Source organism: Ochotona princeps, chromosome 17, assembly GCF_030435755.1.
Source record: "Ochotona princeps isolate mOchPri1 chromosome 17, mOchPri1.hap1, whole genome shotgun sequence".
NCBI classification, from domain to species: domain Eukaryota; kingdom Metazoa; phylum Chordata; class Mammalia; order Lagomorpha; family Ochotonidae; genus Ochotona; species Ochotona princeps.
In genome coordinates this window covers 33494259-33517613 of record NC_080848.1, presented here as the reverse complement: position 1 = coordinate 33517613, position 23355 = coordinate 33494259, and the positions used below count along the sequence as shown (strand labels likewise).

The following is a 23355-nucleotide window of genomic DNA, read 5'->3' as shown; positions in this document are numbered from 1 at the left end:
CTGCTATTTTGGCAGGTATATTTATCAAATACACTTTTTAAAAAAGATTTATTTATTTTATCACAAAGTCAGATACACAGAGAGGAGGAGAGACAGAGAGGAAGATCCTCCGTCCGATGATTCACTCCCCAAGTGAGTGCAATGGCCAGTGTGCGCCGATCCGAAGCTGGGAACCTGGAACCTCTTCCGGGTCTCCCACGCGGGTGCAGGGTCCCAATGCGTTGGGCCGTCCTCAACTGCTTTCCCAGGCCACAAGCAGGGAGCTGGATGGGAAGTGGAGTTGCCGGGACTAGAACCGGCGCCCATATGGGATCCTGGGGCGTTCAAGGCGAGGACTTTAGCCGCTAGGCCACGCCGCCGGGCCCCAAATACACTTTTATACGCGTAGTCCCACTTGGTATGTAGAAATTCTGTGATGGCATAACCCCATTTCTCTCTCCCTCTGCCCGAGTGCTTTCTGTAACACTTCCAGAAGTGCACCTGCTCAGGGGCCTTGGGAGGTCTTATCTCAAGGCATTGTCCGTTGAGTGTAGAGTGTGAGGCTGGCAGGGCTTGTTTCCCAGTGCTCCAGAGACACTGTTTCTCAGTCTTCCCATTCGTGCCTCTTCTGACAAGAGATGTGTGCAGGCTAATCTTCACCCCATCGTGTTGCCTTGACTTCTGATGCTGAGCGATTTGCTCACAGTGCGGCTTGGGATAGTTTACTCTGTGCTTCTTGTGCTTGGGGTTTGTTGAGCTTCTTGGAACTATATACTTACAGTTTTCATCAAATTTGGAAAGATAATAGCTAATGGTCCTTTTCAAACAGTTTTTACCTCTCTCTTCTTTTTCCGCTCAGGGCCTGCATGTGTGTTAGGCCATGCAGCTTCTTGCCACCATGAGTCTTGTTTTGCTCTCTGTTTAATTCTGGGCAGCTTTATGCTGCCTCTTCAAACTTACTAACCTTTATTCTGCAAAGTCTAAACTGCTGTTATCCCAGAGTATACTTTATCCTTGTTGTATTTTTCAACTTTATGGATTCAATGCAAATTATTAAATTTTTTGTGTTTACTGATCTTTCCTCCATCTTTTGAAGACATGGGATATAATATTAGTAACTTTTAATGACACTGTTTGCTAGTTTTTGATCTGGTCAGCGTGAATGACTGATTTTTCATTTCATCAAGGGTTGTAGTCTCCTGCTGTTTTGGATTCCTGGTAATTTTGGATGGATGTCATGTGTTCTGAATTTAACTGTCTGGTGCTGAAGATTTTTGTATCCTTCTAAACATTTCCGAGCCTCCTCCTGAGAAGCTGACAGACTTGGCTGAAAATCACTGGATTCTCTCTGGAGGTGCTTTTCAGATTTGTTGGGTAGCATTGCAGCAGCATTCTGTTAAGGACAAGACTCTGCAGCGCCCCATGACCATGAGGTTTTCTAGTTGGACTGGTGGGGCAGGCATTATCTGCAGCTCCATGTGAGACCTGGAATAGTCACCTCTGATCCTGTGGTGGCTCCTTCCCCAGGCGTGAGCAGTTTCCTCACATGCTTGCTGATGAGCACTCAGCTGAACATTCCAGGTGGACTGCCTAAAGATCTCTAGAATTCCGTCCCAGCGCAGCTCTCTCCTCTTCGCCCTTTGCTCTGCAAGCCCTAGAAGCCTTCCTCACTCCCAGCATGCAGCTCTGCCTTTACATAGGGAATAGACTGCGGCACAATCGCGGCTCCCCCTGTTCACCCCACCGACTGGAGGGTCTTCCAAGGCAATTCACTGGCTACATTAGGGCTCACGGCTTCTCTTGCTGGATGTCCAGGATCTTGAAGACAATTGTCTTACCTTCTGTCCTTTCCCCTAGGATACTGTCCTTTTTCCATTTACTTCAGCAGCTACGTTGTATTCTCATGGACACATAACAACTTACTAATCCAATCATCTGCTGATGTGTAGTGTGCAAAGACAAGATTCAGTAAAGATAGAAACTTCTTGCACAGCATCAGGATGGGGGCTCCAAGAAAGAAAATACCCCCTGCATACTGACATTTTTCCTGAGTTTTTTGGCTGTTACATTGTAGAAACGCATTTTTAATTGTGTGTGTACATATGTATCGATAGCTGTGTAACTATATTTGCTGAATAAAAGCTAAACCATGGGAATTCCTAGATTAAGTGGTATAGACACTTGCCTTCAGAAAGTTTTACAGCCTAACCCTAAAAGTGTGGTCAACCAAACCATTCCAACAAGGCCCCAGGGCAGACAGCTGGAGCCCCTTGATGCAGCAGCTGCTAGGGGGCTATTGTCAGGTTTGCCTGAGAGTCTGAGTTGGCATTTTCCTCCCCAGGGGGCCTGTTGCAAGCTTTGCCTTACCTTCCGGACGTGACAGGAAAAGAGGACATTCATGTATTTGTCTTTCCGTTTCAGTTCATTGGCAACAGGGACAAAAATGCCTGACATCTGAGGTGTATCTGGCTTCTGGAAGGAGGAGGAAATGAGAAAATTACTATGCTCAGCATTTTAAAAAATTTATTTTCCAAATATTTATCTAGAGAGATAAAGACAGATAGTGACTGGGCACGCAGTCCCGTCTATTGATTTGGTATGCCTCCACATGCTGGGGCCACGTCGGGCTGCAGCAGGTAGCCAAGACCTTAGCCCAGGTCTCCCATGTGGAAAGTGAGAGCCTAGTTACTTCGGCCATCATACTGCCTCTTGGTGTCTGCATCCGCAAAGACAGCAGAGTCAGGAGCAGAGCTGAGCACGGAACCCAGGCTATGGGGTGCGGGCCCCCTACAAGGCCAGTGCCAGCCCTCCCAACTCAGCATTTTAGGGGAAGAGTTACTCTCAGCATTTTGCGCTACTGCTGTCCTTACTCAGTTTCAGACGTGGACTTTCTGCTTCCCCGTCCCAGTGGTGAGCTACTGGAGGCTTATTATAGCATCACAGGTCAATGACTGAATTTTAAAGGCAGGGAATGGGGGAGGAGATGAAATGTAGCTTTAGGAATAATGACTAGAGAGATGGTAATTAAGACACAGTTGTACAACAATGGAAGGGAAGTTTCAAATGGTTACAGAGTACACCCGGCACACTGACACACCACACACAGTCCTTTTTAGAGTGGGGGAAATGTCAGACACTGTATATTTAGAAGCAGTGAAACCTAATTGAGTATCTTTTACAGAAATAATGGGCAGTTCTTGGAGACAAATTCTGCTCTTTCTTTGTAAGGGGTCAGGTAAGAAGGTTCCATGCTCTTCTCTTGGACTCACCGAGGCCAGATAGTTGCCCTCCCAGGCTCTCTGGAGGCCAAGGTCAGCCCTCTGGCCCTTCAACATCTCCATGGCTGCAACCTTTGCCCGGACCTGTGGCAGGTCTGAAGCAGGTAGGCTCTTGATAAGCTGGGATGCTCTCCACCTGTGAATACACAGAATGAATGAGACATCAGATATATAATCCATTCATCCTTAGTAACAACTGAAGTTACTGCCACAAGGTACGACAAACCCACAGAATTTGCATAGCTGCACTAAGAAAAGGTAAATGTCTCCAAAATAAATATTGTGAAATGGTTAAAAAACATATAGTTTGATGTAGATAGGTATTTTTTTTTAATTTTTATTAATATTTTGACAGTTTCATAGGCTCTGGGAATCCCCCCACCCCTCCCCCTCCCCTCCCCCCTGGTGGATTCCTCCACCTTGATGCAGCATTACAGTTCAAATTCTTTTTTTTTATTTTTATTTTTTATTTTATTTAAAAAAAAAATTTTTTTTTATTACAAAGTCAGATATACTGAGAGGAGGAGAGATAGAGAGGAAGTGGAGCTGCCGGGATTAGAACCAGCAACCATATGGGATCAAGGCAAGGACCTTAGCCACTAGGCCACGCTGCCGAGCCCCTACAGTTCAAATTCAATCAAGATTCTTTCCTTGCAAACATATACCAAGCATGGAGTCCAGCTACTTATTGTCCAGATAGGTTGAACAGTTTCTTGGGGAGACCATTTCTGGTCCGAAGTCAGAGCTGGTATAATATCATCCCAGTCAATTAAGAGTCCCAATATAACATCAACAGCAATTTGCAATATTATGGAATTGACATGGTTTTGAGTAACCAGTATGTTAAAAAAAAAAAAAAAACAAGTTCTAACCACAACCTATGATTAGCTCATTGACATCTCAATTTTAGTTTATATACAGGACCGGCTGCTATATACCTTAAAATGGCCATAGGGTACTATTCAGCTGTCTCGTGTCTATTTCATTTTAGTATTTAGCCATTTGTTGTGTTGAAGTATAATTTTGTTGATCTTGGCAGATTTTGGGTTAATCTAGACTGGCTTGTAACTCTAACAAGATATTTGTCCACATTTATGGTACAGAACATTTTTTTGGGGGGGGGTGTGCAGGAAAATCCTCAACACCATGATGAGGAGTGACTAATCTTTGTGTCCCACCCAGCAAGGCATGAGCCAATCCAGGTATTTATAAAACTTACATTGGGCTTTCATAATATTTATATCTATAGCACAGAAAAGCTGGGATTCAATTTTGGTTCATACAACTAGTATTTTCTTTGTAAAAGATTTATTTATTTACTTGAAAGGAATAGTTACAGCAGGAGAGACAGAGATCTTCCACCTACTTGTTCACTCTCCAACTAGCCACAGTGGCCAGGCTAAAGACAAGAACCTGGAACTCCACTGGGATTTCCCATGTGGGTAGCAATGGCTCAGGCACTTGGGCCATCTTTTACTGCTTCCAGGTGCATTAGTAGGGAGCTGGATCAGAAGTGGAGCAACTGGGACTGGGATCTGAGCTCATTCAGGATGCCGGTGTTTGTAGGCAGTGGCTCAACCCACTTAGCCATTTCCCGCCCCAGTTAATATTTACTGGGCATCTTCTATACACCAGGCACTCCTCCAGGCAGTAGAGGCAGAAGAGTAGGCAAGGTAAAGTTCCTTTGTGCTAGGAACTTGTGGTCTATGGAGAACACACAGTAAATATACAAAGGCAGATATACCATAGGGAAGATGGGGACAGGTGTGTGCAGAAGGCAGGGAGTGCAGCAGAGGGGAAGAATGCGAGTGGCCAGGGAGGTACTACCACCAGTACATAAGCAGACACACCTACAGTGAGGTATGTGGGATCCGGGAAGGTAGGAACAGGAGTGTTCCGGAAAGAGACCCCAGCGGGTGCACTGGCTTTGACACATGAACTTGTCAGATGTACTGCAGCAGCAGCCAAGAGGCCGGTGCAGCTCAGACCTGAATGAGGAGGGGCAGAATGCTGAGGCAGAGCCAGGGCCACAGCCCACAAGGCCAGGAGGTTATCTCCAAGATGTAGGCCTTCACTCTGAACGAGATGAGATGCCTTTGGAAGGTTCTGAACAAAGGATGCAGAATGACTCAGGCTTAGAAGTCTCACTGTGACTGGCAGTGGGAGGCTGCTCCCGTATCGCACACCCAGAGGAAAGTGGCTTGAATCAAGGAGGAGACAAGCACTGGAACTGGCTTTGTTCTAAACGAAGAGCTATTAGGGTTTGCTGATGGTCTAGTTGTGACGGGAAGACTGAGGATAACTCCAAGACTTTACTGCCTAAGCAACTGAAAGTATAAACCCCACACAACAGGTACAATGTCCTCTTTTCTGTCACAGGAGCTTCAAGCATGCAATCTGGAGCAGACTGAGAACTTCCTTCTGATCAAGTGAATTACCAAGACAGTGATTCTCATATATTTCCAGGGAACACTGGAATAAGACTAACTGACATAATCAGAGAATTAGGGAAAAAATGAGGCAAAATTGGTAATACCATCAGAAAACACAGATGATAATAAAGTGGGAGATGTGATGATTTTCGAGAAGACAGAAGGCGGGATTGGGCTGAAGGGGAGGTGGCTCAGTGTGGCTCCATCCATTCTGCAGGAGAGAGACCTTCAGGCATGCAAGGATTCTGGACAAAGCCCAGAGAACCCTGAGGCTGTCACAGTACGGGCTGGTAGCAAGGTCAGGAGTTGATGGATCTCAAGGTGGGAGCTCTGGACAGGCTGGTGGTGAGGCGGGGCATCTGCTGTGACACAGAAGGTCAGAGATGGCAGGTTGCCCAGACAACAACCAAGACAAAGTAAGGGCTCTCTGTAACACTGAGATCCTTTGCTCTGTGTGACAGGACGTTCCAGGCTCATCTCAGAGAGGCTGGGAGAGGAAAAGGTTTGGAATGGTTGGTGGTCAGAGTCAAGGACACTGGTGACACGCAGGCCATGCAGCACTAAGTGACTCACTTCCCCAATTAGCCCATGAGTTCCGAGTCTCATTACTGGTGGACAGTCTGCTCTGTCTGCTGATGTGTTCCCGGCCTCTGTGCCTGCTCATCCTGTCCCTTCTTCACTGCCCACAGTGGCCCATGATAACGCCTGAACTCAACAGACTTCAGAGGCCTACAGCTCGGCCCCTTGCTGAGGTGTCCAAGCCTGCTCTACACAACCCTGGTGGGAGCCATGTGCCTCTCATCCTGACCCAGCAGTCCACCACTTGTGAGTATGAGCAGCTGGCAACCAAGAGCCCAGCTGTGAAAGACACCAGCCTCCCTGATTTGAGGAAGAATGGGTGCTAAAGAGGCACGATGCAAAACGACTACTGCACAGGACTGGGGTGATCTTAAACATGATGACAGGCACACTCAGATTGGAAAAATTACAAGAAAAAAAAATGAAAACAAAAATCCAGCCCAGTAAGAGTGGAATCCCTTAACACACTTCTTTCAATATTTCATAACTCCAAAAATTCATGATCAGGTTGGTGAATTACAGCCTGTGCCATATAGGACGCATGGACTGTTTTGGTTCCGCACATCAGCTAAGACTAGTTTTTGAAGCAATTTTACATATGTTCAACAAAAACAAAGAAGAACATGGGCTAGAGACTACTTGTAATGTGCAAAGCTTATAAGTTTCCATTGCGTCGGACAGGAAAAACTTAGTTGACCCCTGACAAGGTCATTGCAGCCAGCAAGACAGGTTTTCAGAGTATGTGCGGGATGGTGGGCAGGGATGGGGTTGGGGGGGTGGCATTGTGGTGTGGCAATTAAAGCCTCCATCTGCAACACCAGCACCCTGTATGGGCACCAGTTCAAGTCCCAGTTGTTGCATGTCTGATCCAGCTCCCTGCTAATGGCCTGGAAAGCAGTGGTGGATGGCTCAAGTTCTTGAGCCCCTGCCAACCGCGTGGGATATCTGGATGAAGCTCACGGCTTCAGCTTGGCCCACCCTGCTTCAGGGCATTGTGGCCATTTAGGGAGTGAACCAGTAGATCGAAGGTCATCTCTCCAACACTGTCTTTCAAATAAACAAAAATAAATCTCAAAAAGGTGTGTGTGTGTGGTGTGTCCATGTGCACACACCACAGCAATGGTTGGGCTGCCTTTTCTTTCTGGCACTGTATATCTGCAGATGAGTGCATTGGCAGACAAGGCAGTCAGTAAATATTTGCTGAAACAGCACGTTGAGTTCTATACAAATTCATCAGTTCTAGGCCACACAAATAAAATCTCAACAATCAAAGGAATGACTGAGCATGGGCCCGGCACGATAGCATAGTGGTTAAAGTCCTCGCCTTGCACACACCTAGATCCCATACGGTCGCTGGTTCTAATCCTGGCGGCCCCGCATCCCATCCAGCTCCCTGCTTGTGGCCTGGGAAAGCAATCGAGGATGGCCCAAAGCCTTGGGACCCTGCACCCACGTGGGAGACCCGGAAGAGCTCCGGGCTCCTGGCTTTGGTTTGACTTAGTTCCAGCCGTTGCGGTCACTTGAGGAGTGACCCATCGGACGGAAGATCTTCCTCTCTGTCTCTCCTCCTCTGTATATCTGCCTTTCCAATAAAAATACATAAATATTAAAAAAAAGAAAGAAATGACTGAGCAGGCCACAGTGAGATCTAACTGAAATCAACAGTGATCACTTGCAGCCAAAAACACAACACTGGGCAGTGGGCGAAGTGGGTAAGATGCCGGACACACCGGCATCCGACTTGGGACAGTCCCATGTGGTGTAAGTCGCAGGTAGCTCTGCTTCTAATTCCAGCTTCTTGTGTAATTTACATTACATCAGAAAGCAGTTTACAAATGATGCCATTCATGTAAACATTTTATATTTGCATTAAAACTCCTGCTCAGGGGGTAGGCCTTTGGTGCAGCAGCTCACCCCTCCTGGGTGTCTGTCTCACTTCTTGGCTCCCTGGCTTCCCATCCAGCTTTCTGCTAAGTTGTGTCTTTGTAGACCCCAAGGGATGACTCCAATACCTGGCTCGCTGACACCCCTAAGGGAGCCTCAGCCTGAGTTCCAGGCCATCGTGAGCATTTGGAGGGTGAACCAGCAGACAGATTATCTCTTTATCTCTGACTTTCTAATAAAATGAAAATAAATAACACTTAAAAGTTGGCCAAGGCTGAAAACTAATGTTTATGGGAACACATCTGAGAGTGGAGGTACTTGTGTCTTCAATAACTGTTTGAATTTTTTCTTTTTATGAGCAGTCATTTATTTTTAGAGAAATGCATATGAGATACTTCTAAAGGAGCTTTTCTTTCATGCATTTTTCTTTATCTTTTGACACCACCAGTTATATAAAACAAAAATCTAAAGAGGATAGAGTCTGATTTAGCATTGATTTATAAATTAGTTCTTTTACATTTTGGGTATCAGTTAGTGTTCTTGTTCTGTGATATCAAACTGCCATCTTAGTGTGTGTGACCAGATGGCCATCTGCAAGACAGCGGTAGATACCAACACCAACATCCCAGCTCCACAGCTGCACAGCTGCATGTTCAGTCAACTTCAGAGGAGAAGCACAGTTAGGCCAGCAGCAGTTGTGACTGTGCCAAACCCAGATAGAATTGTTTGCCTTATCATCACTCCCTAAACAACACAATGTAGCAACTATTCACACAGCATTTACCTTTTATTAGCTTTTACAAGTAACCTAGAAATGATTCAGAGTATTTGGGAAGGCATGCGTGAGTTACATAGAAATACCATACTGCTTTTTAAAAAATGATTTATTTAACTTGACAGGCAGATTTACAGAGAGGAGAAACAGAGAAAGATCTTAAATCTGCTGGTTCACTCCCCAAACTGCCAGAGCTAAGCTGATGTGATGCTAGAAGCTGGGAGCCAAAAGCCTCTTCCAGGTCTCCCATATAGGTGCAAGGTCTCCATGGCTTTGGGTCATCCTCTGCTGACTTCCCAGGCCATAAGCAGGGAGCTAGAAGGGAAGTGGAGCACAAATAGGTGCCTTTATGGGATGTGGCACTTATAGGTGGAGGATTGGCCTGCTGAACCACTGCACCAGTCCCTCTCCCCTGGCCATTTTACGGAAATGACCTGAGTATTTGCAGATTTTGGTCCTGGTTCTTATCTCCTAGTGACACCCAAGGATGACTGCATGTCTGGTGCAAGCTGGCACCAAGGAAGTTCAAAGCTGATGAGAAAGGGCAGGTTTCAATGCAGGACACTTCATTCAAAACAAAACAACAACAACAAAAAATGAAGAGTAGATGGAAAGGTCCTGATATATGGGTGTTCACTTACTTTAAAAAAAAAAAAAAAGGCTTGTCTTAAGATATCTGTTTTCCTTCTCTTTGGCTGTACTTCAAAGTCACTGGGGCAATGTCATTGCGGTATAGGTTAAAGCCCCTCGTTACATCAGACAGGCCTCTGAGGAGGAAAGTTGCGGAACAGCAGGATCCAGAGCTTGTTCTTTGAACAAGGTGAGGGAGTTTCAAGCACCAGTTACTGGTTGCTAATAAGCCAGAGCAGAGACAGTGTGCTAGCAGCTCATTTTCAACAGGTCTTGGGTCCAGGGCTGGCAGCACTATGCTGTCACCTACTTTGGGAGAAGTTAATGGATTTTTCCACACGTTGAGTTAAATAGCTGCCCTTTGAGAGCAAAATCTGCAAAAGCAGACAGTAGACAACAGTCCTGGTTGCTGTAAGGGTGGGAGCTGGTGCCACAGGGTGCTTACCTGTTGAAAATCGCCTGCAGACACTCCTCAAATCGGCGAAGAACTTTCGGAGGGGTGGGCCACTTCACGTGCTTTCCGTAATCTCTCATAGTCTGGATGCCCTGGAAGCGGCTGGCCACCTCGTGGATATACGACTTGACTTTGTAACGCCGATAGTACCTGATTATTGTAAGGGCTGCCTTGGTCCTCTTGTACCGCATGCGGGCCAGGGTGCCCCGCCATACCTGCACAGTAGAAAAATAGAAAGCAAAATGTGGCTGGTTGGCTGGCTGGCTGGCTTGGGAATAGATGACCACTCCTCTTACCCATTCAACTGGGCCTGTCAGCAGTATGAGCCACTGTTGAACCGATGGTGCAAGGAGTCCCACTGCCACTGGGTTCCCATTGTCTACCTGCTCCTTACTCTACCTGAACATGTGTGCTCAGTTTGAACCTGAATCCCGCGTTAGCTTTTATGTCATGAAAAGGAGGAAGCAAAACTGTGAATATCTTTGGGTAAATCCTTAAGGAATATTGAAGGGAGGCAAGAGGGGTCAGAACAGAAGGCCATGAGCCTGGTGTAACACAGATCACACATAATGGTTGCTGGAGGAAGGTCATCTGGATTCACATACTAAGCCCAGTCGGTGTAGGCTGCTCCCCGGGCACTGTGCAAACTCTCAAAAACTGAGATGCATTCTTGGGGAGAGGCTCAGACAGTCACCAACCTCATATGAACCTTTGCTAAGGATTTTCAGGGATCAGAATTCAGACAGCATCTTGCCAGCAGCTCCATCTCAGCTTTTTTCATGATCTTTCCTCAACCTCTCCAGCAAATCTGACACCATCTTCAGCTCCTCCCAACCCCCTCCTTGTACGTCCTTTCTCCCACTGAACGTGTTCCTTCTCTCACGATTACTTCCAGTAGAAGTACTGTACGGATCCCTGAGACCCCCACTACTCACACAGCCACTTTCCCCATCGCGCTCCCATGATCTCTACACTGCTACTGAAACAACCGTGTGATTTCCATCCTTCGTCCCTGCACCTGCAGGGCCAAGATAATCAGCCTCCCATTTTAAAGCCCACAGTGTGGCCCCTTCAGACTGTTCCAGGCTTCTGTACCTTTGTCTTAAATCCCTGTTTACACCACCGATTTCCCTTGAAAGCACCTGAGCAGTGCCCCTCTGCTCAGCTGTTGCAGGTTCATCGTCACGCAGACCTCTGAACATGCACCAGGTACCTGCTGTGGTCACCCCTTTGAACCTGCTGCATGGTCAACACAGTTTTGTCTGCATGTGACATGGCAGGGCATCAGCAGAGGATCCCTACGGGGCCAGAAAAATCGTGACACGTAAGAGAAACGTGGCACATGTTCAATTTGCCATGGGAGTGTAGAGTTCATCTAAACACAGCATATTTAAAGATCACAAGGCGGTGAAAGCCACCTCCTCTCCCGCTAGTGGGTGTGGTCCTTTTCCTAGCAGCGGATCCATCCTACAGATGGCCCTGTGACGCCTCCACCCAAGTGCTAAAATAAAGGTCCCTTCTTTAGTATCTTGAGAAACCAAAAGCAGACAATTAGAGGGTGGAAGTAAGTATGTGATTCAATTCCTTTGACAAAACACAATTTTTTTTTTAAGGTGAAGGTAATGAAGACGCCCTGGAACCACATCTAGGAAATCCCTCTCTAATTTCCAAGAAGTGCTTGACACAGCTTTTCATTAAAATGTTCTTGGTTAGATTCTTTGGTAATTTAAAAAAAAAAAAAAGCAATTTTTGTACATTTCTTTCTTGTTTTTCTTTGTACATGTTTTTAAATGTGGTTTTGGGAAAAATCTTAAAATCTCATCTATGTTAGTTTATTTTGGTTTTGTGCAGTAAAAAAAAAAGAAAGAAAAAAAAAAAAAAAGAAAGAATACCAAACTGCTTACAACAGAAGAGCAGCCAATGCTCTTATCCACCTTAACCTGTCTCCCTCCTTGGCAGTCATACTCCACACAGAATACTTCAGCTGCATCTTGTGGCATTAACCATCACATTTATAAATTACACACATTATTACTTCCTGGTTGATCCTTTGGGACACTGTCCAAATTACAGAGGTTGGAGATTCAAACTTCTATCATCATTCTCCTCTATCATCCCACTAAGGGTTACACCAACAATTTTAAATCAATAGTATTTACATTATATATATATATTAATACTATGAGTACTGAATAGTTGACATAACAGGTCTATAAACATATAAATATGCATTATATATTACATATAAACTGGATTCACAATTTTACTAATGGGTTTTCTTTATTATGCAGAATTTTCACCTAGTTAATAACCATCTTGCCTATGAAAAATCTGCTTCATTTTATTTGTATCTGCTGCTGATTTTTGCCAGATGTTCTTACAGATCCACAACGACCAGCAACACGTTTTCCGAAGGTTCAGTACTCTGCTTGACTCTTTCCCTTTGCAATTCCTTGTTTCCTATGACACTTCTCTAGACCCACTGCACAGCACCCACCCTGGAAATGTCCTGAACTGCTCTTCTGTATTGGATCCCTCATGCCCGAGCTTGCATCTTTTCTTTCTCTTGGTTTTCTTCCCTCTTGTGGCTTCAAAGAAAAGGTGCCTGGTTAGTACCTTTCTGTCATTTTTCACATCCTTGAGTACCAACTGGTTGCCTACCATGTTGGCTGTCTCTGGGAGAAGAGCAGTACAGTTGGTAACATGCTCTGGACACAGAATGCCTATATTCAGAGCCTGGCCTCCTCCTTAGAAGCTGGGCAGACTTCTTATCCTCTTTTGCCTTGTTTTTCTCCTCTGTACAATGGGGAGGATGGTAGTGTTTGCCTTGAAGTATTGCTTGTGAAGGTCAGTGGTGTTAATACACAGAGAACACTTGCGCTTGGTGAGTGGTCAGAGCTGGGTGGGCTTGAGTGGTAGCACTCTTTGAAAGCCTTATTTTCAGCAGCCTGTGCTACTTTCTTCTTATGCAAATCCATGACTCTGTGTGTGTGTGTGTGTGTGTGTGTGTGTGTGTCTCAGTCACATGTCACTGTAAACTGTGACCTGGAACTGTAATGAACGAGACCCGACCTTTCCTGGTCTGCCCTCTTCCCCTACACAGTGCTGATTTGGTATTTTTTGGTTCTCTCACTTTTTTTTTAAGAAAAGATGTATTTATTATTACTGGAAAGTCAGATATACAGAGAGGAGGAGACAGAGAGGAAGATTCTCCATCTGATGATCCACTCCCCAGGTGGTCTCAACGGCCGGAGCTGTGCCAATCCGAAGCCGGGAGCCAGGAGCCTCCTCCAGGTCTCCCAGGCATGTACAGGGTCCCAAGGTTTTGGGCTGTCCCTGACTGCCCTCCCAGGCCACAAGCAGGGAGCTGGAAGGGAAGTGGAACAGCTGGGATTAGAACCCAGCATCCATATGGGATCCTGTTGCGCATGCAAGGCGAGGGCTTTAGCCATTAGGCTACCACGCTGGCCTTGGTTCTCTCACTTTGAATGTGTACTGGATAGCCATGGATTAAAGATACAGTCAGCAGCCTAGAAGGAGTGGGGATGGCATCGCCACGAGGCAGTTCCAGTTCCTTAGTTCTGAGGACATAAATGCAGCTGGGGTATTCTGGGGGTTTTGGCTGAGGGCTCTTTTCCCATGCCTAGTGGAACCTGCTCTGGATTCAGCTGCAATGCTGACTGCCAGCAGGTGCTTTCCTCATTCCTTGTACACTGACACACCAGAGGCAGGAAAGACAGAAAATCTCGCTGAGTTTTCTCACAAGGGAGAAGACACCTTGGTGGAAAGAGAGGTCCCCAGTGCAGATGTAGGGTGTTCCAGGCCTTCCTTCTAGAACACCCTCAAGCTGAACAACAACATATCCAAAAACAGTGAGACTTCTTGGAATCCCTCCTTGTAATGCTTGATGCTTTGGCTTCCAATTTGGTCCATTCTTTTTTTCCTTTTCCTGGATGACATTTCCTAAAGTTTATAGTGTGAAGTTGGGATCTTGAATAATTTTCAATTTTGGTGTTTTTTTTGTTTGTTTGTTTCAAGGATGGACAGCATGCTCTTTGTTATTTTAACTTAACATTTATTCTTTTTTTTTTAAAGATTTATTCATTTTATTACTGCCAGATATACAGAGAGGAGGAGAGACAGAGAGGAAGATCTTCTGTCCGATGATTCACTCCCCAAGTGAGCCGCAACGGGCTGATGCACACCGATCCGAAGCAGGGAACCTGGAACCTCTTCCAGGTCTCCCACGCAGGTGCAGGGTCCCAATGCATTGGGCCGTCCTCAACTGCTTTCCCAGGCCATAAGCAGGGAGCTGGATGGGAAGTGGAGCTGCCGGGATTAGAACTGGCGCCCATATGGGATCCCGGGGCTTTCAAGGCAAGGACTTTAGCTGCTAGGCCACGCCGCTGGGCCCTAACATTTATTCTTTTTTTTTTTTTTTTTTTTTTTAAAGATTTATTCATTTTTATTACAGCCAGATATATACAGAGGAGAGACAGAGAGGAAGATCTTCCATCCGATGATTCACTCCCCAAGTGAGCCGCAACGGGCCGATGCGCGCCGATCCGATGCCGGGAACCTGGAACCTCTTCCGGGTCTCCCACGCGGGTGCAGTGTCCCAATGCATTGGGCCGTCCTCAACTGCTTTCCCAGGCCACAAGCAGGGAGCTGGATGGGAAGTGGAGCTGCCGGGATTAGAACCGGCGCCCATATGGGATCCCGGGGCTTTCAAGGCGAGGACTTTAGCCGCTAGGCCACGCCGCCGGGCCCTAACATTTATTCTTAAAAAGATTTTCTTATTTTTATTGGAAAGCCAGAGTTACAAAGAGGATACAGTGAGAAAGATCTTCTGTCTGCTGGTTCACTCCCCAGTGGCTGCAGTGGTTGGAGTTGATCTGATCTGAAGCCAAGAGCCAAGTTTCTTCCAAGTCTCCCACCATGGATGCAGAGTCCCAAGATTTTGAGCCATCCTCTACTGCTTTCCCAGGCCATAAGCAGACAGCTAGATTGGAAGCACAGCATCCGTGACATGGACTGGTGCCCATATGGGATGCTGGTGTTTGTGAGCTGAGGATTAGCTAACTGGACCACTGTGTCACGCCCTACAGTTGATACCTATTATCGGATTCAGTTTGAGGGGGGTTAGGAAACTTTTGTGTGCCTGAGGTTGCATTACCAGGGAGGCTGTATCGCTAATTTCATCAGAAGTTTTTTTTTGAGGTTTACTGAGTTAGCTAGCTTTTTTTAAAATTTATTTTTTATTGCAAAGTCAGATACACAGAGAGGAGGAGAGACAAAGAGAAAGATCTTCCATCCGTTGATTCACTCTCCAAGTGACCGCACCAGCTGGCGCTGCACTAATCTGAAGCCAGGAGTCAGGAACTTCCTCCAGGTCTCCCACACAGGTGCAGAGTCCCACGGCTTTGGGCCGTCCTCTGCTGCTTTCTTAAGCCACAGGCAGGGAGCTGGATGGGCAGTAGAGAGCCGGGGACACAAAGGGGTGCCTGTGTGGGATGTGGTGCTTGAAGGAGGAAGATTAGCCAGTTGAGTCATCATGCTGGACACGGTCCTTGCTACTCATAACTCTCCTCTCCTATTTGTCTCGGTCTCAGGCTTTTATGCCAGAGGTAGTGAAGAGCCCTGTGTCTTTACAGGAGGCAGACTTCACTGCAGGGGGAGTGGTGAGGGCAGGTCATCTGCGGTGAACAGGACCACAGCGTCCTCGGGGTCTACATGTCCACAGAACCTCCTTGGCTTCCATACGCTGCCTGGCCCTTTTCTCCCTGTGTCTGGTGTCCCCACACTCAGTGTTTCTCGGGGTCAATGTCGCAGACAGGCACCTTGTTGCCATCAATCAGGAATAAGTCGGAGGTCATCGTGAGCTTTGTGAGTCAGGGAGGACATCTGGGAGTCATTGTCATTTTTTAAAAAAATTTAGTTGGTATCATCTTTATACAGATTTTTAAGCAACTGCTTTCCTCAGTGGGACCCCTTGCCCCTGCCTACAGAGGTGCCTGGTCCTTCCCAGGCCAGAGCCTTTCTACAGCCTTGTGGTCACAGACACTGGGCTTGTGTGCTTGCCTTGTTGTAGGCATTCACTTACATTTCAGGTACTTTTCCCATCTGAAGGGGTAACCACTTGCCTAGTTCTTTACAAAACCACGCTCCTGCCTCCTGTCCATTGCTTCCACTGTGCCTCTGTCTGTTGCTGTGGTATATCCGATTTTACCTGTTTACTGTTGTTTGAGAGGTATTGCGAGTAGATACCAATGCAACGGCTATGTGTAACTGGGTGTTTTCAAACGCCATGCTTCCTCAGTGGTCAGGCCTTTCGAAGCAACATCTGGAGTCTCAAGTATCTAAGGATGCCCTAAAGATGCAGGACTCTGGGTTACGCTTGAGAAGTAGGTCAATCACACAGCTCCATTTCAGTCAGCTTTCCTTTCCCTCCTTCTCTGACTCCCTATTTTTACCATTTTCTTCCTTCACGCTAGGTCTGGTTGCTGTTGGACTCTTTCCTTGTCCCTACCTCACACTTCTCCAGCACTCTGAGATGGTTATTGTTTTAGTTTGCACAACTAGAATCCTTCAAAAATTTACTGTCCTGGATTCCTAGGCCCTCCATGCCTAAGGACAATTTGTGAACATGTCTGTCTTCCATTTCTTCTCCAAGTTCCCTCCAGTTACTTTAGCAGAGTTTTGACAGTTTCAGGTTGCTAAAGAGTGATTGTGGCTGTGTCAGGGGAGTGCTTATTTAGGTATCAGGTTGAAATTTGAGGAAACTGAAAGTAATAGAAAATTTACCAATATCCATATACCCCATCAGATTTTAGAACATGACAGTTGCACCTGACTTGGGAAATTACATGCTTGATTCATAGATTTTGATGCCTTTGAGGAGTTAATTTAGAGTAACAAGATAGGAAAAATTTTCCCAACGCATTCTCTTCCACTCAGATATCTTTATGATGAACGGATGAATAAAGAACTGATGTATTTTTAAAATACTGGTATTTGTGTTTTCACCAGCACAACAGGATAAAACCACCAAGAAGAAATCAGTTTCTGACCAAAAAAACTGCCCAGTTTTACAGATACATTAATGGTGCTTTGAGATGACCTAGCAGAAAGCTAAGAAGAAATGAGATTAGCAAATCTTGTCATTAAAAAATATGAAATCATCAAAATACAAAACACAGTGTTCGTCTGCTCATTGTAAGCTGTGCTGGTAACACGTATCTGGTGACCCCTCATTTAGAAACGACCATCCCAGGCTGCCCTGCTTGGGTCTGTAGGGCTCACCTGAGGTGGCTGACTTAGGAACCTTCACTTAGGATTAGGTATATTTTATTTTTTTTTAAAGATTTATTCACTTTATTACAAAGTCAGATATACAGAGAGGAAGATCTTCCGTCCGATGATTCACTCCCCAAGTGAGCCGCAACGGGCCGGCGTGCGCCGATCCGATGCCGGGAACCAGGAACCTCTTCCGGGTTTCCCACGTGGTGCAGCGTCCCAAGGCTTTGGGTCGTCCTCTACTGCCTTCCCAGGCCACAAGCAGGGAGCTGGATGGGAAGTGGAGCTGCCGGGATTAGAACCGGCGCCCATATGGGATCCCGGGGCTTTCAAGGCGAGGACTTAAGCCGCTAGGCCACGCTGCTGGGCCCGATTAGGTATATTTTATAAATCATCTTGTCCAGATACACTAGTCTAGCAATTATTCAATGCATACAGTTTTTTTAAAAAATGTTTTTCATTTTTCTGTGAAGCAACTATGCATATGAAATCTTGACATCCGTAAAAACTGTATGCCTTGGGCTCGGCAGCGTGGCCTAGTGGCTAAGGTCCTCGCCTTGATCCCATATGGCCGCCGATTCTAATCCCGGCAGCTCCACTTCCTCTTTATCTCTCCTCCTCTCAGTATATCTGACTTTGTAATAAAAAAATAAATAAATTAAAAAAAAAACTGTATGCCTTTCCTCCTGTTAATCTGTCTTTTGTCAGTCAAATTTGCAGACTCTCAGCACTGAATCCAAGAGGCAATAGGAAAGGTTTCTCCTCCTCTACAATTTCCAAAAAATCAGGTGTTATCTTTTTGGAAAATACTGAAATAAAACAAAACTAACAGAATGACTGAAGTGATTATATCGAACAGTCCACACTGTAGAAAGCTGTTGTAGATGCATATAAACCTCTAAACCAACAGCAAAGTGGAAAACGGATCAAAGACTCAAATACAACATCTGAAATTATCAAACTACTAGAAGAAACCACAGGGGAACTACGTATAGGGAAACTACAAGACATCGGTACAGGTCATACTTTTGTGTTTTTTTGGGTAACACTCCAAAAGTATTGACAACGAAAGCAAAACCAGACAAATGGAATTACATCCAACTAAGAAAGTTCTGCACCGCAAAGGGAGCAACCAAGAGTGAAGTCACCCAACAGAACGGAGCAAAGTATCTGCAAAGTATGTGTTTTACAAAGGACTGATGTTTAGGGATATAGAAGGATTTAAAAAAAAAAAACATAACAACAAAACCCAAAACAATCCAGTTAAGAAATGGGCAAAGGATTTGAACTGCCTCTTTTTAAACTGGCCTACACATACGTGAGAAAGATGCTGAACATCATCAGCGTCTGGGGGAATGTAAACCACTATCACAGTGGAGTATCACCCTACTCCAGACACACTGGTTTTCACAAAAAAGATGAAAAACTACTGCTGATTGGAATGTACATTAATAAATCTATTATGGACACGAGCATAAACAGTCTTAAAAATCTAAAAATAGATACACCACAAAAAAGAAATAGATAAACTACATGACCCAGCTATTCTGTTTTTGGGTGTGTATCCAAAGGAAGCTAAATCAGCCCATCACAGAGACACCTACACACCCACACCCACGGCAATATTCACAACGGACAAGGCAGAGGCACAACCCAGAGTCCACTGACAGATGAACGGATAAAGAATACAGGACTGATGTTAACAGCCACATGTTTCTCCACACAATGGAATGTAATCCAGCCACAAAAACCAAAATGATATTCTGATGTATCTGCAGCAAAATGAATGGGAATGTTGGTCAGCATGTTATATGAAGTAAAGCAGACCCAAAAAGAATTAGTGTCCATTCTTGTTCAAATGTGGAAGTTGAAAAGGTTCATCTAAACTTTAATAGTGGCCACTAGAGGCTGAGGAAGAAGGGAAGTGGGTGGGGGAGCTGAAGGGAGGCTGGCTAACAGGCACCAAGACATAGTCACATAGGACACACTGAAACATTTTCCTGCACAACACGGGGCAGAGGTCGGGGGGGAAGGTGGGATGGAAAAGGGTTAAAGTTCACAACAGTGTATTAGGCACTTCATGAAGAAGTGGAAGACAGGTGCTGACAGGGGCCAACAAGGCACAAAAGGACATGGGATGCTAAATACCCGATTTCATCAACTTATGATACACGCATGTTGAAACATTGCATTGTAGTTCATAAAAATATGTATTACATGTTAATATAATTTTTTAAAAACAAGCTTATCATTGTTTTATAAAGTCAAAGCGTAAAGAGAAATGGGATATTTAACATTTCTTTTTCTTCTTTGAGCTAAGAGACACATTTTATAGGAAAGACGTTTTCTTGAATTGAGTAAGACAGTATTGTAACACTATTAATTACTGATTTCAATGATTGTATGACAGCTATGGCAGAAAATATTTAGTTTTTAGAAAATATAAAATATTCAGGGGTAAATGAAAATCATTCTCAGGTAATTAAAAGGCCAATTTGTACACAAATATTTCTGTACTCAGATATGCCTCTCCTCTGTGCGCCTAGAAGGATATGCGCACGAACACACACACACACACACACACACAGAGTCAGAAAACCAAAGGGCAAGTACAAGCAAAGGGCTACCATTTGGGGCAGCTGGGGGCAGCGTATGTATAGAGCGATTCTTTATATAATCTTGCAACTTATCTGTAACTCCATTTCAAAGTAAAACAACACACAACATATCTTTAAGGGGATCGGAGGAGTAATGGTGGGCCCAGTACAATGGCCTAGCAGCTAAATCCTCACCTTGCAAGCATTGGGATCCAGTATGGGCACTGGTTCATGTCATGGCTGCTCCACTTCCCATCCAGCTCCCTGCTTGTGGCCTGGGAAAGCAGTGAAGAAGGGCCCAAAGCTTTGGCACCCTGCACCCACATGGGAGACCCGAAAGAGGCTTTTGGCTTCAGATCGGCTCATTTCTGGCCATTGTGGTCACTTGGGGAGCAAACCAGCGGATAGATCTTTCTCACTGTAAATCTGCCTTTCCAATAAAAACAAGTAAATTCTAGTGATTACTGTTTGCAACTTCACATTTATTCTTTAAGTTTTGAATTTTATTTTTAATATTATTTACATAGCTGAGAGGGATGTACATCCATGTGGGCCTCCGATTAGGTCTGAGGGTCAGGTACGGAGGAAGGTGGGTGGGACACATGTTTCAGTTGCATTTTTTTCTCCTGCGTTCACAGGGGAGGACGGGGAGGAGGTTATTCCTTGCTGTCAAATTACATCAGGAATGAGGGACAGTCATTTGGTGACATCTTAGAGACTCCACTGTGGGGAAAAAGAGTTCTGAGGGTGTTACTTGAGTGTTCGATAGTTCTGGTCATTGTCAGTTTTGTTGCTCCAGGTTTTTGAGAAAATTCCTCCAAGGTCTTTTGGCTGACCAAGTCTGCCTTACTGCATCCACAGTCCCAGGAACATGCTGCAAAGCTTGGTAAGAAGAATTGTGCAACCTGTTCTGCTCTCCATTCTCTGATGAGCTCCCTGATGTCCTCTGCTGGCCTAGATGAGCTGGCCAACCTGTCCCAGTGTGTGTCTGGGCATGCTGTCCACTGCACAGCTATCAGCATGGAGAAGGCCCAGTTCCAATACATGCTTTCCTTTACATATATATTTTTTTAAATTTTTGATGACTTTTACAAAGTTGATTAGGGTGATTAAGGTCCAGGGCTACATGAAAGTAGGTGAGATCACTATTTCCACATTCTCTTTTTTTTCCTTCCTGTATCTTGGGGAAAATGGGAGACAAGGAGAGAAGCCACACTCAGTCTCCCAAACACCTCTGTACTCTGGATGGAGGGCAGTCACCTGACACCATCCCAGGGTCCCCAACATGGGGCATGCTCTGAGAGTCCTGCTCATCAGGTTTTGATAATTCAACAGTTCTGAATTACTGCCACTCCAAGCACAATGAAATCTCTCCAGAATCCACTGGCTGACATAGTCCACCTTAGAGTCTCCATTTGCCCAGTTATTCACTGCCAACAATTAGCTGGGGTAGTTGATCGATTTGTTCTGTCGTCCATCCTCTTGTGGTACCAGGTGTTCTCTGCAGATTCCAATGTACTGCCATATCCTCCATGTGCATCTGGACATGCTATCCACTGCTCCATCTGAGCCACTGATAAAGCCCAGCTCTGACACATGCACTTCACGGTCAGACCACGGAACCTGCAATTCTCTTCATGGTTGGAGTTCTGAATCCAGCAGTTCAGTTGGGGGAGCCCCAAAGAAACTTTGAAGCGATCCCAGACCTGATTCTTGTGTGTGCTTGCCAATACAGAGTCTGGCACGATCTGTCGCCCCAATCAGCTTATGCACATGCTGGTAGTTGCAAATGCTGGGTCATTTCTGTCTCCAGCCTTGTCCTGTATGTAAACTGATGGGTGCTGCAGCCCAGCTCAATCCTGCGCATCACACACTCAGCCTTCACGTACGCTAGCGGGAGCTGTGGCCTAGCTGGAGCAACCCACAATAACTCCCACGAGGCCTGCCCCCTGTCCTGGTTCCCATGCTTGCCAGTATGTACAATAGAGACTGTTCCAGTCTGTCCCACATCCCATTCAGCTCTCATACATGTCAATGGGCATTGAAGCCTAGTTCAACCCAACCAGCCCCACATTTACAAATGTATTTTAAAGGCTTGGCGGCATGGCCTAGCGGCTTAAGTCCTCGCCTTGAACGCCCCGGGATCCCATATGGGCGCCAGTTCTAATCCCGGCAGCTCCACTTCCCATTCAGCTCCCTGCTTGTGGCCTGGGAAAGCAGTTGAGGACGGCCCAATGCATTGGGACCCTGCACCCGCGTGGGAGACCCGGAGGGGGTTCCTGGTTCCCGGCATCAGATTGGCGTGCACTGGCCGTTGCAGCTCACTTGGGGAGTGAATCATCGGACGGAAGATCTTCCTCTCTGTCTCTCCTCCTCTCTGTATATCTGATTTTGTAAATAAAATAAATAAAATCTTAAAAAAATGTATTTTAAATAATTTTATATAAGTAAGTATAATTATACTTAAAAGTAGAATTCTGTTCTACTTAGGTTTTCTGAATATTGGTGAACATATAACAAACTAAAAATTTTGGCAATTTTATGAGTATGTAAATTAGCCTAGCCTAATTAAAGAAATTGGAAACAGGTGGCTAAGGATGCGATCTGCTAACCTACTCCGGACCTGCATATAAAGACAGTGGCACGTTGAGTTATAGCCAAGCTTGAGGCAAAAATGACAAAACCCAATTGTATAGATCAGTATTGTTCATCAAGACTTTCTTTGAATGATCATTTGTTTATTATGACTTTTTCATTTAAAAACAATATTGCATGGAAGTATTATCTATCCTGATTACAGTTTTGGCAATCGAAATTTTACATCAGAGTTGCCTACTCTAGCCCTGGACCAGCAGTGAGGAAAAAAGATTACAGAACAAAGTGAGTATAGCATCTGGCAGACTGCGAGAAGGGATGGGAAGGGAGGACCAGTCGTGCGTGCAGTCAATAGATTTATGCAGGCTATCTTATTTAACTCTTCCAGCAGCTCACATGGGCAGATGCTCTGACCAAGAAGCTGAGGTTTATATCAGCTTCTGGGTTACATGGTAAGCAGTAACACTGCTCCTTGCTTGGTGCACCGCACTTAAAGCAGCATAACAGTACATAAGAGCAATGCTGACCATATCCAGTCTTCTGATTCACAGCCTTGACCTTGCTATAATAATTAGTAGAGAGCTGGGTTTCAAACATAATCCAAACTATGTATTCTTCACAGACAGACAGACATTCCCAACTATCTGACTTAGGAATGATCTCTAATTGCATTGGGCTAATTTCAGCTGTGTTGATCATTTATAATAGGAACATGCGGACAGTACTTGGACAATAATAAGGGACAGAGACAGGGCCATTCAGATGAAATAAATTCTGTCCACTGCAGTTGATATGTGTACAAAAGACAGGGCAGGATATGTCACTGTATGTTAGAAAATTTTCGGCTTAAATCATA

General features: G+C 45.3%; 1 protein-coding gene across 1 annotated transcript in view; it reads right to left on the bottom strand.

Annotated features, from left to right (window-relative positions):
- MYO1D (myosin ID) overlaps positions 1-23355 on the bottom strand; it is a 310619-nt gene that overhangs the window by 107128 nt on the left and 180136 nt on the right. Inside the window, exons 17-19 of the mRNA XM_004593874.3 lie at positions 10003-10226; positions 3249-3393; positions 2347-2451 (exon numbers count right to left, since the gene is read on the bottom strand). Of these exons, the coding sequence (XP_004593931.2) occupies positions 2347-2451; positions 3249-3393; positions 10003-10226 (474 nt within the window). The remainder of the gene's footprint in view (positions 1-2346; positions 2452-3248; positions 3394-10002; positions 10227-23355) is intronic.